This window comes from Equus asinus, chromosome 5 (genome assembly GCF_041296235.1).
Source record: "Equus asinus isolate D_3611 breed Donkey chromosome 5, EquAss-T2T_v2, whole genome shotgun sequence".
NCBI classification, from domain to species: domain Eukaryota; kingdom Metazoa; phylum Chordata; class Mammalia; order Perissodactyla; family Equidae; genus Equus; species Equus asinus.
In genome coordinates this window covers 8961561-8974556 of record NC_091794.1, presented here as the reverse complement: position 1 = coordinate 8974556, position 12996 = coordinate 8961561, and the positions used below count along the sequence as shown (strand labels likewise).

Genomic DNA, 12996 nt, shown 5'->3' with positions numbered 1-12996 from the left:
TACATACCAGCGCGACCGCCGGGCAGAGGCAAAGGAAACTGGGCGTGTGCGTGTGGTCCCGGGGTGGGGGTGTAGGCGAGATTACACTCTCGGTGACGAGAGGGTTAAACTGAAGACCAACTGTGGGCGTGTGGATCTTTGCCTTCTACAAACTCCCTCACCTTCGTCCTCTCTCCTCTGCCCCCGGCTCCACAGTGAGCGCCCTTCCTTCCCACAGCAGCCGCTGGAATCGTGCAAAAGTGAAATCCACACTGTGCCAAACCCAAGGGGGTCTCCCCTTCCCACCTCCCGGGGGTTCCTTCTCCACCCCACCTGCTTAAATCCGGCTCGTTTCACAGGCCCCGCCCCAGAGCCGCGGATTTGTCACAGATGCCTCTTTCTCTTGTCTCAAAACAGGAGGCGAGCTCATTACCTCACCCAGAAATGTAACTTTAACGAAGAGATCCGGCGCGGGCACCCACCTCCCCCGCGCCACCTCCCCCACCCCCACCCGCTGGCAGCAGCAGTTCACAAACACAGGTGAGCTTGAGGCTCTCGCCCCCTAGCCCCACTTTGGCCCTTTCCCTGGGAGACATCCAGAGGCTTTCAAACCTCTTCTTTGGCCTCAGCTTGCCTACAATTTAAGGGATGTGCGGGAATTAAAGATGCGAAAAGGAAGTGAGTTTTTCTTTGAGAAAAAACGAGAGAAAGGGGTAAGAGAATAAACAGAAGCCGAAATAACAGGAAGTAGGAGTTTTACTTGCAACCGTCTACGAAGGGCTAAAGATCAAAACTTCAAAGGGCGAAAAAAATTCCAAAAGATCCTCGAGTCTAGCGAGAAAATGAACCTGCTGCTCTGTCAAGTGACGGCGAGCACGCAGAACGCCCTGTTCGGACCAACTCGTGTCAGCCGCCCGCCCGGCGGGTCTCAGGAACAGCGCCTGCAGACAGGGGACGTCCCCAGGGGGAGCAAAGGGATTCCCATCGAGATATTTTAGTTGTTGGCGGTTTTCAATTTTTTCTTTTGCGACTCAGTACAGAACCAACCGAGAACTGAGGTTGAATCATAGTTCCTGGAAAAGCCACAAACCCCTCACTAGGGTTTCACGACCCTGGCTGCTAGTCCCCGTTCCGGCAGCGTGCCTCGCTGCCATCATCGCTGCACCCACTGCCCACCCAGACAATGGGGGAGGGGGCGTTCAAACCACGATTTAAGCTTTGGGAGGTTTTTTAAGGGAGTGATTAAAGTCCTCCCTTTCTCTTCCCTCACCCCCCACCCCCTCCCCATCCCTTCTCCTCGTTTCACGGGAAAGTTACTGGGGGATTTATCACGAAAAAGTGCTGACAGATATTGCCTCCGAGAGCTAAGCGAAAGGAAAAGTGCTCCGAGCCCAGTGACGTGGACTTCGCTATCCAGCGACAGGAGGGACTGGCAGAGGGCGAGAGGTCGCCGCCCAGGCAGGAGCCGCAGGGGCAACGGGAGACAGACGGACGAACCCTGCCTCGACCCCGGCCGCACCCAAAGTTCCCGGAGATTTACCCCGGGCCCCTAGTTGCTGCCCAAACTTGAGCCAAGCGTTTGAGCGCAAGCGTGTGGCACAGGTGACGGAACCCAGGACGCACCGCTGTCCCCTGACCTCCCCCCACGCGCCTGGGCGCACTGCCCCGGGGGAACGACGCCCGGGCCGGGCACCGAGGAAACTGCCCCGGCCCAGATCGGCCTGGGCCGCCCCGAGGCCCCTGCTCACCTGGCCTGAGGACAGCGGCGGCGATCAAGAGGCAGAAGACCAGACGGCAGGAGGGGGCCGCCTGCGATGCCATATTCCTCCTCCTCCTCCGGGGCCACCAGCAGAGTCCGCGCCGCAGGAGGGGGCGTCGTCCCCGGCCCCGCGCTGCCCGCGCGCTCGCGGGTCCGGACGCAGGGGCAGCGGCTGCTCCCGGACACACTGGCCCCTGGGCTGTGGCGCCGCACCTTCGGTCTCCGCCGCACGCAACTTTGCACCACGCAGCGCCCCAACTCCTCCTCCCTCTCTCCAACACCGCCCGGGGTCCCTTTGGCTGCTCCTGCCCGCACCGGCGACCCTCTCTTCCCGGGAGGCACTCGAGTAATCGGAAAGGTGTGCGCGGTTCTTTTTGGCTAGTCTGTTATTTTCCTTCTCTTGGAATAATAATAATAATGGTAGTGGCAGTGTGCAGAAAAAGCCCGGTGCTAGGAAGGAATCGCCGGGGGTGGCAACAGGGGGCGGCGGGTCCAGGCGGTCTCCTCAGGTGGCGGCAGCGGTGGCAGCGACAGCAGCGGCGGCAGCGGCGGTCTCCGGGCTGCTGTAAGTGGAGGGACTGGAAGGCGTGTGTAAGCTGCCTCTCTCCTCCTCCCTCCGCCTCCTCCTCCCTCCTCCCTCCTCCCGCTCCCCAGGACGCGGACGCGGGCCGAGCAGGTGGTTGGAGCGCGGATCCACAGCCTAGAGGCGCTGCAGGACCGGCTCCGAGGCAGAGCCGGCTCGGGAATCCGCTGGGGTGGCGCGCGCCCAGGGCCCGGCGCCCCTGCTGGGCGGGGCTTGCTCGTGGCTCCGCCCCAGGGCCACGCCCGCCAATAGGGAGCAGACGCAGGAGAGGTGCTTGCCTGGGTGGCCCCCCTGGACTGCCACTTCCCGGTGGCGTTCTTGTCGCCCTCGTGATTCGGCCTCTCGCTTCACACTGCCCACTCAGTCTCGCCACGGTTCAAAAAGCCAAACTGCCCTTTTTTTGCCCCCGGAGGCACGTCCCACTGACTCACTCCTCGGGGACTTTTTGGGCGCGATGTTGCAGCCTCCTATATAGAGAGTGATGGGGCAGGCAGTGGGGGTCCGGGAGCTCACCCGGGACCCACCCTTGGGTCCAAGGGCGGGAGCGAAGGAGGAAGGAAGGGATGGAGGAGGCGGCAAAGTTAACTCGCCTCCTGGGCGTTAACAGGGTCAGCTACTGGTTGGCGGGGGACAGCCCACGTCCAGGGCTCTTCCTTCCCCCTACACCCGCCGCGACCCCCTCTCGCGCACACCGTCTTTTGAAGGCGGATCACTTGAGTGGAGTGCCCAGCGCCGAATAGGAAAATATTTACTCTTTCTCAGAGGAAATTAAATCAGGAATTTCTGGACCACACTTCGTCACACGGATTTTCCCAATGTCTGCAAAAGCCAGAGCGTGTGTCTCTTATTTTGAATGAAGTGGAGATTTTAAGTTACAAACGGAAAATCTTCAAGTTACTCAGATTAAAAGCCAAACTGCTCCTTGTCGGTTCCAGAAAGCCAGGCACCCCAGCAGATGGACAGGCTTCTCGGGCAATTTCTAAAGCTTGAATCACCTCCCAGGCGGAAGCTCCGGAAGCTGCGTGGCTTTCAGATGAGGCAGAACGCTTGAAGGAATATTTTCCCCCAGAACACCGGGGTGGAGCTGTTGGAGCCCTAGGTGGCTCTAAATCAGGGACGCAGGATCACAACTCTCATCCCCGAAGCATAATAAAACCTTGGTCCTGAGACCACTTCACCGGGCCATTAAATAGCCTTTCGTGCATCACAGGGTCACCCCTGTGTGAGGCTGGTCTCCAGCAGAGAATCCCAACTAGCAATCGTCACGTACTGCGCTGTCATCAGAAGGCTTCGAGTCAGTCGCCAGCTAGATGGAGGTGAGGGAAGTTGACGGAGGAGGTTAATAAAACAAGTACACGCGCGCACGCACACACATACACACGCACAGTGATCTTTGAATTCTTTATCTTTTCATGCTCGAAACTATTAAGCTCCATCTTCAGCTGTGATTTTTGTCAAAAGCGTGCCCATCTTGTCCTCCCGGTTCTCCTTACGGTATCCTAGAGTAGAGCTATCATACCAGATTTTTCCTCCCAAAATAAGAAGTTTCTCCCACTTGGTTTCATCATTAACATTTCATTTGCATCTTATGAACCAACAGGAAGGCTAATGCTAGGAGACAAACGCCTTTTAATTCAATATTCCATGAGTTAAGTTTGGCTGAATTGCTAGCATTCCTCTGGGATCCTGTAGAATTCTGTAGAGAATTGTTTCCCTTTTAACTAGCGGTTCTAAGTAGCTTGTCTTAGAACAAATCATCCTGACTATATTAGGATCCCCCTACTCTGTCTGTCTGACCCCCTCTATTTTGGGTTGGGAGTTAATACAGCGCAACTGTTAAACAGTAGATCTGCAAAAGGCAGGTTCTCTGATTTGCTGACATTTACCAACTGCGTGATCTCAGTCAACTCACTGAACCTCTCTAAGCCTCAGTTTCCTTACTTATAAAAAGTAGTAGCAATATGGCGGCCTCTGGAGACCGCTGTGAGGACTAAGTGAGGTCACAGCAGTAACTGGCCAGGTATAACAGAAGGAGCTTGGGCTTTGAGGAGTAGTCAGAGTCTTGTTAGAATCCCTGCTCTGTATTTACTGAGCAAGAAACGTGGAGCAAAAGTCAGCCTCTCATAAAGTGTGATGACATATTAGAGTGCCACCTGCAAAGGCGCACAGCTAAATTGGATCCAAATACATTCTATAAATTAAGAATATTATACACAAACACACACATGGAATTCTGGAAGCAGCTGACGATATGTGTCTGTATAGAGATACATGAGTGTCTAATCATATTTGTACGTATAGTCAGTTGCTTCTGGAATGCCATTTAGAGAGGAATGTGTCCTAGTTTAGGAAAATGCCTTGATAAGCCACTTGGAGCAATAACTCTAAAGGCTATTAGTCATATATTGCTAAGGCCACAAAAGTGATGGTCATATGACTCTATATTAAACAACACAATAAAAATAAAAATAGGGGGCTGGCCCTGTGGCATAGTGGTTAGGTTCAGCATGCTCTAGGTTCGCAGGTTCGGATCCTGGGCACAGACCTACACCACTTGTCAGCATGCTGTGACAGCGACCCACATATAAAAAAGTGGAGGAAGATTGACACAGACGTTAGCTCAGGGCTAATCTTCCTCAGCAAAAAGAAAAAAAAATTAAAAGAGGAATTACAAAAAATAAAAATAGATATTTGGCAAGGGAGTGAAGGGGGGGATGCTGAGAGAAAGGAAGAGACAGGGGCCAAGCCATACAATTATGAACTTAGAAATAGTCAAAGGCCTTTAAATATATTTTAATTGATTAATTATTAACAGTTATTGAACACCTGCTATATGTTAGGTTATTGTAAGCAATTTATATGAATTATTGGAATAATTTCCCATTCAAAAAAATCCCATGAGGTAGATGCTATTATCATCCTCATTTTACTCATAAAGAAACCTGAAGGCCAGAGACATGAAATAACTTTCCCAAGGTCACACAGTGATTCATGGTGATGGTAAAGCCATGATTCCACCCCAAGCACTCTGATTCTAGAGCTTCATTCCTAAGCATGTTGCTCATCATGATCAACCTTGCTTATCAGATATGTCTATCAAACACATTTTCCTCAGGGAAACTAACTAATAAGGCAGAGCATCCTATGGGCATGAGCCAGGTACAGTGCATATTTGATGTTAAGACCATTTCTAGACTGAAATAATTTAGGATATGCAAGAGCTCAGAGTCAGAAATAAACTTGTGAATGTAAGCTGCACAAAATAATGTAATGGAGAGGGTATTTGTCCCTCAAAACCTGGAGAATGGAGGGTGGGATCTACCCAACGTAATTTTTAAGATGAAGACTTTTCTAGCTACATCTGAATCACAATTGCTTTTGTTACAACTGAGAATATGTAGTATTCCAAGTATATTTACCAGACAGTTTAGTCATGCATCAGAGCATCATAATGGGTACTTCTTACTGCAAGAGGTAAAATGAATAATGTTCAGCCAGAGAAAAGCATATTTCATGGTACTTGGAACATGAGAAGAGTTTTGCATCTTCAGTATAAAAGAATTCATCATCAGTCAGGACAGAATACTCAAAGCAGCAGCACAGCACAGTAGGCAACTTTTTTTACTTAGAACCTGTTGAGATCAGAACGCAGGACTCCCCCCTAAGACCACCACCAAGGGTCAGGCCAAATCCTTTGCCCTAGACTAGAACATTAACCCATTAATATGTGACAACATACGTCAGGCATGTGAGTATTTGAAGAGCTGAGGTGATTTTTTCTTCTGATTCATGTAATCAATTTCACACTGGGGATGAAATTTCACCAGAAATGGTTTGGGAAGCTAGCGACATTTGTTCCTTACGACCTTATATCATAGTGTTCCGTGTGCCTTCTTAGTTTTTGAACAAAACTTGTATGCAATTCAAGAACATGCAACAAATCTGGTTCATTTTCTTCCCCCCACCTCCCTGTTGGTGATAACACATTTGTAGCCAATACTTTGCAAATGCATTAGGCATTCTCTCTATATTTATGTCTGAATGATAGTGATGAGAAAGAGTTCTTCTTTAAGAACATAAACCTTGAAACAAACTTAGAAGGGAGAGTGACATAAGGAGATGAAAGGGATTTCCACTGCGTCTTCAGTGATTGGACTAATATGATTCTTGCACCAATTACAATGTGTGAGGTTTTCCCTAAACCCACCAAGCAATTCTTGGATACTACCTGAGTCCTACCATTCAACTCAATTCTGACACTGTCTACCTGGAGATAGCTTCAGCCAGATGGGAGCGATGCATAGGCAGGGTAAGTGGGAAGGGGATCAGAGCTTCTATGCTCTCTGAACACTCCGTTCTCCCAAATCTCCACGTGTTCAGCAACCTGGAAGCTCTCTGAACCCTGTCCTTTGAGTTTTTATGGAGGCTTCGTTACATAGGCATGATTGATTGAACCATTGGCCATTGGTGATAGAACTAAATCTGCAGCCCCTCTCTCCTTCCAGGAGGTCAAGAGGTGGGGCTAAAAGTTCCAACCCTCTAATCACATGCTTAGGTCTCCCCTCAGATTATCTGGCGTCTTTCCAAAAATTACCTCACTGACATATCAAAGGACATCTTTATCACTCTCACCACTTAGGAAGTTCCAAGGGTTTTATGAGCTCTGTGCCAGGAAGAGGATCAAAGATCAAATACACCTTTCTTATTATAAGTCACAATATCACAACTACGCCGACCAAGATTTAGGAAAGGCAAAGAGAATGAGCCAAGTCCTAGTCACCATAGCGAAAACTTTTAAATAGAAAGTGAAGAGACTTAATCTACGGGAGGAAGAGAGTGATAAAAACTATTTGCCATCAATGAGAATAAAGTAAAAAGGGCATGCTGAGAATAGAAACCTATCTAGTAAAGGTTCTCAGTGACCAGGCAGGAGATGGGGAAGGGCCTGGCTAATGCACTGATAACAGAGATTGAAATAGAGGGCTAAGAGGGATTTATATTAAGTCTAGGAAGATAGAACTATTTTAAAGAGGCACAGAGATTATGTAGGTATAAGATAAAACTCTGTTACCTTTCTTGACTTCAAGGTTTTTTTAAGTCAATAATTCCTAAAATCACTGGACAGATGGATATCTGTCCTCTAAGAAACATTCCCTTGAATTTTATTGTTGAATTTCAATTGTTAATAGTAATGTAAGTCATCGTACTAATAAAATTTTGCAACTCATATCCTCAATAATGTCAGCCAATCAAGATACAGCACTGGAGCTCAGGAGTCCAAGAACTTTCAAAGCCCATGGTAAACATTATGTTCTTATTTCAGACTGTAGTTTGCTCAATGTCTGGGTACAAAAAGAAATGCATAGCTATCACAGTTGAAGTAGAAATCCACTTAGTCATTTTCCTTACTGTCAGACATGGGGAACAGAGAAAGAATCTAGCTATGCTATTTGACTATGAAACTTACACTATAACTATAAAATGAATGTCAAAAACTCTTAGGAGATTAAACACTCATAATTCATTAATGATTTCAGTAGGTGCACAAAATTTATTCAAAAAGTATAACAGTCTGCATGCACCTTACAAGTTTCTCTTCAGAGATCTCTATGTTTCTAATTTTCAACTGATATAAACAGCTCTTTTAGTTTTAAGTAGAAAGCAACTCAGAGTGTGGTAATTCAAATGTTTGATAACTTAAAAGAAATTTCAGGGAGCTGGCCCCATGGGTGAGTGGTTAAATTTGCACACTCCGCTTCATCGGCCCAGGGTTCGCTGGTTTGGATCCTGTGCGCAGGCCTACACGCCGCTCATCAAACTGTGCTGTATCAGCATCCCATGCAGAAGAACTAGAATGACTTACAGCTAGGATATCCAACTACGTACTGAGGCTTTGGGGAGGAAAAAAAAAAAAAAGAGGAAGATTGGCAACAGATGTTAACTCAGGGCCAAGCCTTAAAAAAAAAAAGAAAAAAGAAATTTCAACTTGATTAATTCTCAAAAAATTCTCCAGAGTTATCTCTACTTGCTTTGTTGTGTACCTACTAGCCATTATGATCTATCACAATTTCATTTAGGAATTTGAGGTGGACATATAATGACTAGAAATATGAAAACAATGTATATTTGATTTTCTAAAACAAACAAATCACCATGGGTTTAATGGACTTCTGGAAAGCCAAATTAATTAGATACTAGGCCCAGGTTATCCATACCAGTTCCCCTTAAAATAAGCAAGATCGTTGAGTTTACACGAAAGTATTAGGAACCAATTGTTGGATAAATATATAATCCCTGAAGAGTGATATAAATTAGCAAAAAAAAAAGAGAAAAGTATTAAAAACACCCAATGAAGGCTCATTGATTATGTAATATAAGAAAGAACCTTAGAATTTTAATGCTTTTCAGGGCTTACAAGTCATTTAAATGAAGAGCTTTCAATCTTTATTTAAATACAAACATTTTTCTTCTAATGGAAGCTTATTCTAAAGTCTGATTTCCCATTCCTCCTGTTGGATCCGTTCAAAGCATAGTGGTCCACTCACACCATGGTGGGCTCCTCACTGCTCCTAAATATGCCTGCCATATTCCCATGTCAGGGCCTTTGCTCTTGCTGTTTCTAATCCTAGGAACTCCTTCTCCCCAGTTATTAGAGCAGCTTACCCCATCACCTCCTTCGAGGTATTTGCTCAAATTTTACCTCCTCATTGAAGCTTTCCATGAACAACTGTTTAAAAATTCAAACCCTAGGCCTCAATACTCCTTGTCTCCCTTTCCTGCTTCACTTTTTCTCCACAGGCTCTATCATCATATAATGTAACATATATTTAAGTTATATATGTTGAATATTGTCTGCCTCTCTTTACTAGAATGAATGATCAGTGAGGGCAGAAATTTGTATCCCTTTTATTCTCTGCTATAAACCTAGAATAGATAGACTCATAGTAGGCACACAATGGTATTTGATTAATGATCTCATCAATTCATGAATACACGAATGAGTAAAAAATTATTGTGCAAGGGAATCAATAAACTGATATAGGTAGGCCTGCTTCGGATGAAGTTTGAACAGCCTGAAGTTTCACTTTCTCCTTTAGACCCTTTAAGGCTTTTTAGCATAGTTAGAAAATCCAGGCCAGTCTAGCTACATCATGTGGCAGAGGAAGTAATAGAGGTCACAGGAGCCAGAAGACTTAACCAAAATTCACATGGCTACGGATACCACTCTCGCGTAAATGCAAATGGACCACTTTCAGGTGGAGTAAATACACAAGATAACCTATAAGTTTTAAGTCAAATTCTCAGAGTAATAAAAAATTTGGATGCAAATCAGACAGAACTAACCAATTTCAAATACAGTGCATTTATCCAAACTCTTTTCAGAACAAACACTCTGAATAATGTTCTGTATAACATTTCACTAAGGCATGATTATGGATGCAATATCAATATCGCAAAGTCTACAGAGGTGGTTCAGTATTCAGGATTTTAAGCCTCAATGTTCTTTACACTTTGCTCTTTACAGGGTAGATTTGGAAAAATTATAATTCAAAGAAATGTATTCCACAAACATAGATGATTCATAACCTATTCAGCTAACAGTGCTATAGGACAAATATTTAATTTAATTTAACGTCCAGCATTTTAACATTACATGGAGGTGTTTAATGTGTTTACTTGTCTTTGTAAGGGCAAGAAATTCACTTAATAATTGTACCTCAAGGTGAAGAGCTTGTGAGAAAATACAATACATACTAAAACAGCTATATAAGCCAATGCATAAAAAGATTTACGAACACGTATACACTTTCATCAAAATCACCAGAATTTGTGCTGCACTGTAGCTGGCAGAGAAGTAGATTAAATTATTTTTGGCTATTGCTCTCAATTTTGAAATTCCATTAAAACTAGTTAATTGATATATCTCTTAAGGAATATGATTTGCCTTTTTATAGAGAATGACATCCAAGTTACAGAGTAAAGCACTCTGTTTAAGAGTGGTTGACACGTCAAGTTAGAAGAGAATCCTAAAGAGGTGAACCTTCAATTCTTTTTCCTAGACTCAAGGACATTTCAAGAGAGTGCAAGGTCCAGGGTTATTCTTTTTTTTTTTTTTTTTAAGATTTTATTTTTTTCCTTTTTCTCCCCAAAGCCCTCCAGTACATAGTTGCATATTCTTCGTTGTGGGTCCTTCTAGTTGTGGCATGTGGGACACTGCCTCAGCGTGGTTTGATGAGCAGTGCCATGTCCACGCCCAGGATTTGAACCAACGAAACACTGGGCCGCCTGCAGCGGAGCGTGTGAACTTAACCACTGGGCCATGGGGCCAGCCCCCCAGGGTTATTCTTTAGATTTTTTCAAGGCCAAGACAAATTTTGAGTTCAGGATGGAATGAACACTAACTTCAACCTTTAAAGGCAAAGCCATGTCAAAGGGCTGCTTGAGAAGTTCGTGTAGAGGAGGAATCTACATATTCCTTAGCCTGACTGAGAAGATAGGGCTTAGTTACTCAGATCTTTCCCTCATACAGCAAATGAGTCATCTTCTATTCTCACTTCCTATAGTCTTCAACTTCTGGGATCTTCCCAGAAAAACTCCCAAATTACTCTTTCTCGAGGTGGTGCTTCACCATCCGCTTGAATTCCCACATGAAATTTAAGACGAAAAGAACTTTTTTCTAGTCCTTCCAGTTCTAAAATGATCAGCATCTCCTCTTTTCTTTTCCTCCCAGCTTCATACCTTGCCTTTTGCCTGTTCTGTGAAGGCTCAGAATTTTGAGTTAAATAATCAAGCCATGATAATTAATGAATGAAGGAACGAATGTATTGTGGTCTGTGTGCCCATGAGAAAGAGATGTCCAAAGAGAGATGAGTCATAGATCAGAGAAACAAAATGAAATAAACTAGCATATCTTAGAATATAGGGCAAGAGAGAAATTTAGCTCTTGGTATTTCCTCATCCCCTCTCCTCTGCCTTTTTTTAAGTTAGGGAGACATTACTTTTCTAATCTCAGTCAGCCAGCAGGAGTTTGTCATCAGGATGGGAAATTTTTGCTAGGGTTTTTGTAATGGTGGATGCTCTCAACTGAAAATGAAAAAACCTGGCACAAGGAACTTAACCAAAAGAATAATAAGAAGAAGAGGGGGTGTTTTACTGGGATTTGAGCAAAGTTATCAAGGCCCTTTGTCCCTTTTTCCATATCTTAGCTCTACATGCCTTTGCTTGTCTTTGACTATTTTCTCAATTTCCTCTGCTGTAGCCCAACTTTCTCCATACTGAAAATATGATTACCTTCAGAGCTGAACATATGTCCACAGATATTGAAACCTAAAGGAAGAAATGCTCTCTCACTCGCGGAAAAGATTTGATTGTTTTTGCCCATTTCTTGAGTAATTTACAGTGAATAAGAAGATCCATGACCATGGTTAGCCAGGCCTCAGTCATATGTCCACCCCTACAGCCAGAGGCCATGTGGGCATCATGCTGGACAGTACCTCAGAATCACAGGGATGGGGGCCACTCTCCAACGAGCAGAGAAAAACAGCAGACGTCCACTTCATTTCCTTTATATAAATTTTAAATTGATTCTTAGGACCAATATGCTTTCTATCCAGATTTTGTATGAGAGCTTTTAATTATGAAGGGGGAAAAATAAAAATATTCTGCAACTTGGGAAACCTACTTTTATTTTCATCCTTTCATCTTTTAAAGGACTAGATTATTGCCACAGAGGGAAATCAGGCATTATTTGCAGGGACTAGCTAATCTTTTTTCTCCTCACAGTTCCATGCTCTATCTGGTTATATGGGGAAGCATGGGTGTTGTTTTACACTTAGAAAGCTGTGAAATACAGTGACAAAATAAATATTCTGAAGTCTTCATAAATACATTTATTTACCTGGGACACAAGGTCAATATAGGACAGACAGTCTGACAGAACCAGCAGGTGTGTCCTCAGGACCTCTTTTGAGGGTGAACACTGAGTAACTCTTTTCAACTTTATTGTCCATATATTTGCTAAGGCTCATTTTCCATCAGTTTATCCCCTTCATCAGCCTGCTATTGTCCTTTCCATAAAGAAAGAGAAAAGTAGATAAATAGCCAGAAGTTCATATCGTCCAATCTTTTTGATTTGTCTAGCCCTGATTTCAGTCTTTTAAGTGTGTTTTCAGTTTTAGCAGTCACTAAGACAAGTGCCTGCTGAAAGTCTCAGATAAAATAAGTCAATGTTTAGGTCTGCTTTTTTCAAGCAAATTGCAACCCCTCAGGAATGGTGATTTTAAGTAAAGAGCTGCCCCCAGCAGATAAGTCACACTTTCTGCTTGACCTAATCACAATTAGCTCAACCTACCTACCTTCTTTGAACATAGCTAACCCAATCCCCACTCCAGCCTTCATTCATTACTCCTTCTATCTCCAAGAATTACCCCGAATCTCTTCCACTTCTCCTCTAACACATCGCCCAGCATCTCCTCCTCTGCAGTGCAGTTGTAGGCTGAAGGCTCTCCAGAGATGCCTGTGCACATCACTTCCTGAGGCTGCCTTCAGTGATGTCACATCGGCAGCTTGAAATTTGCCATTGTGGGATTATTTACACCCTATGGAAATTGGACATCGGTGAACACTACAGATCAGGGCTGTTTTTGTTTTTGAGAGCTGGTTGTTGAATGTTTCC

At 44.7% G+C, this 12996-nt stretch overlaps 1 protein-coding gene across 8 annotated transcripts in view; it reads right to left on the bottom strand.

The window, feature by feature from the left end:
* Positions 1 to 2524, bottom strand: part of ALCAM (activated leukocyte cell adhesion molecule) — a 193548-nt gene extending 191024 nt beyond the window's left edge. For 3 of the 8 annotated variants that reach the window (XM_070508687.1, XM_070508688.1, XM_014853225.3), the window contains exon 1: positions 1728 to 2478. In XM_070508687.1, the coding sequence (XP_070364788.1) occupies positions 1728 to 1800 (73 nt within the window). In that variant the 5' untranslated portion in view covers positions 1801 to 2478. Of the gene's footprint in view, positions 1 to 7; positions 423 to 1727 lie in introns of those variants that run through there. The other 5 variants (XM_070508690.1, XM_070508692.1, XM_014853224.3 and 2 more) reach the window with 4 other exon arrangements.
* Positions 2525 to 12996: the final 10472 nt, after the last annotated feature.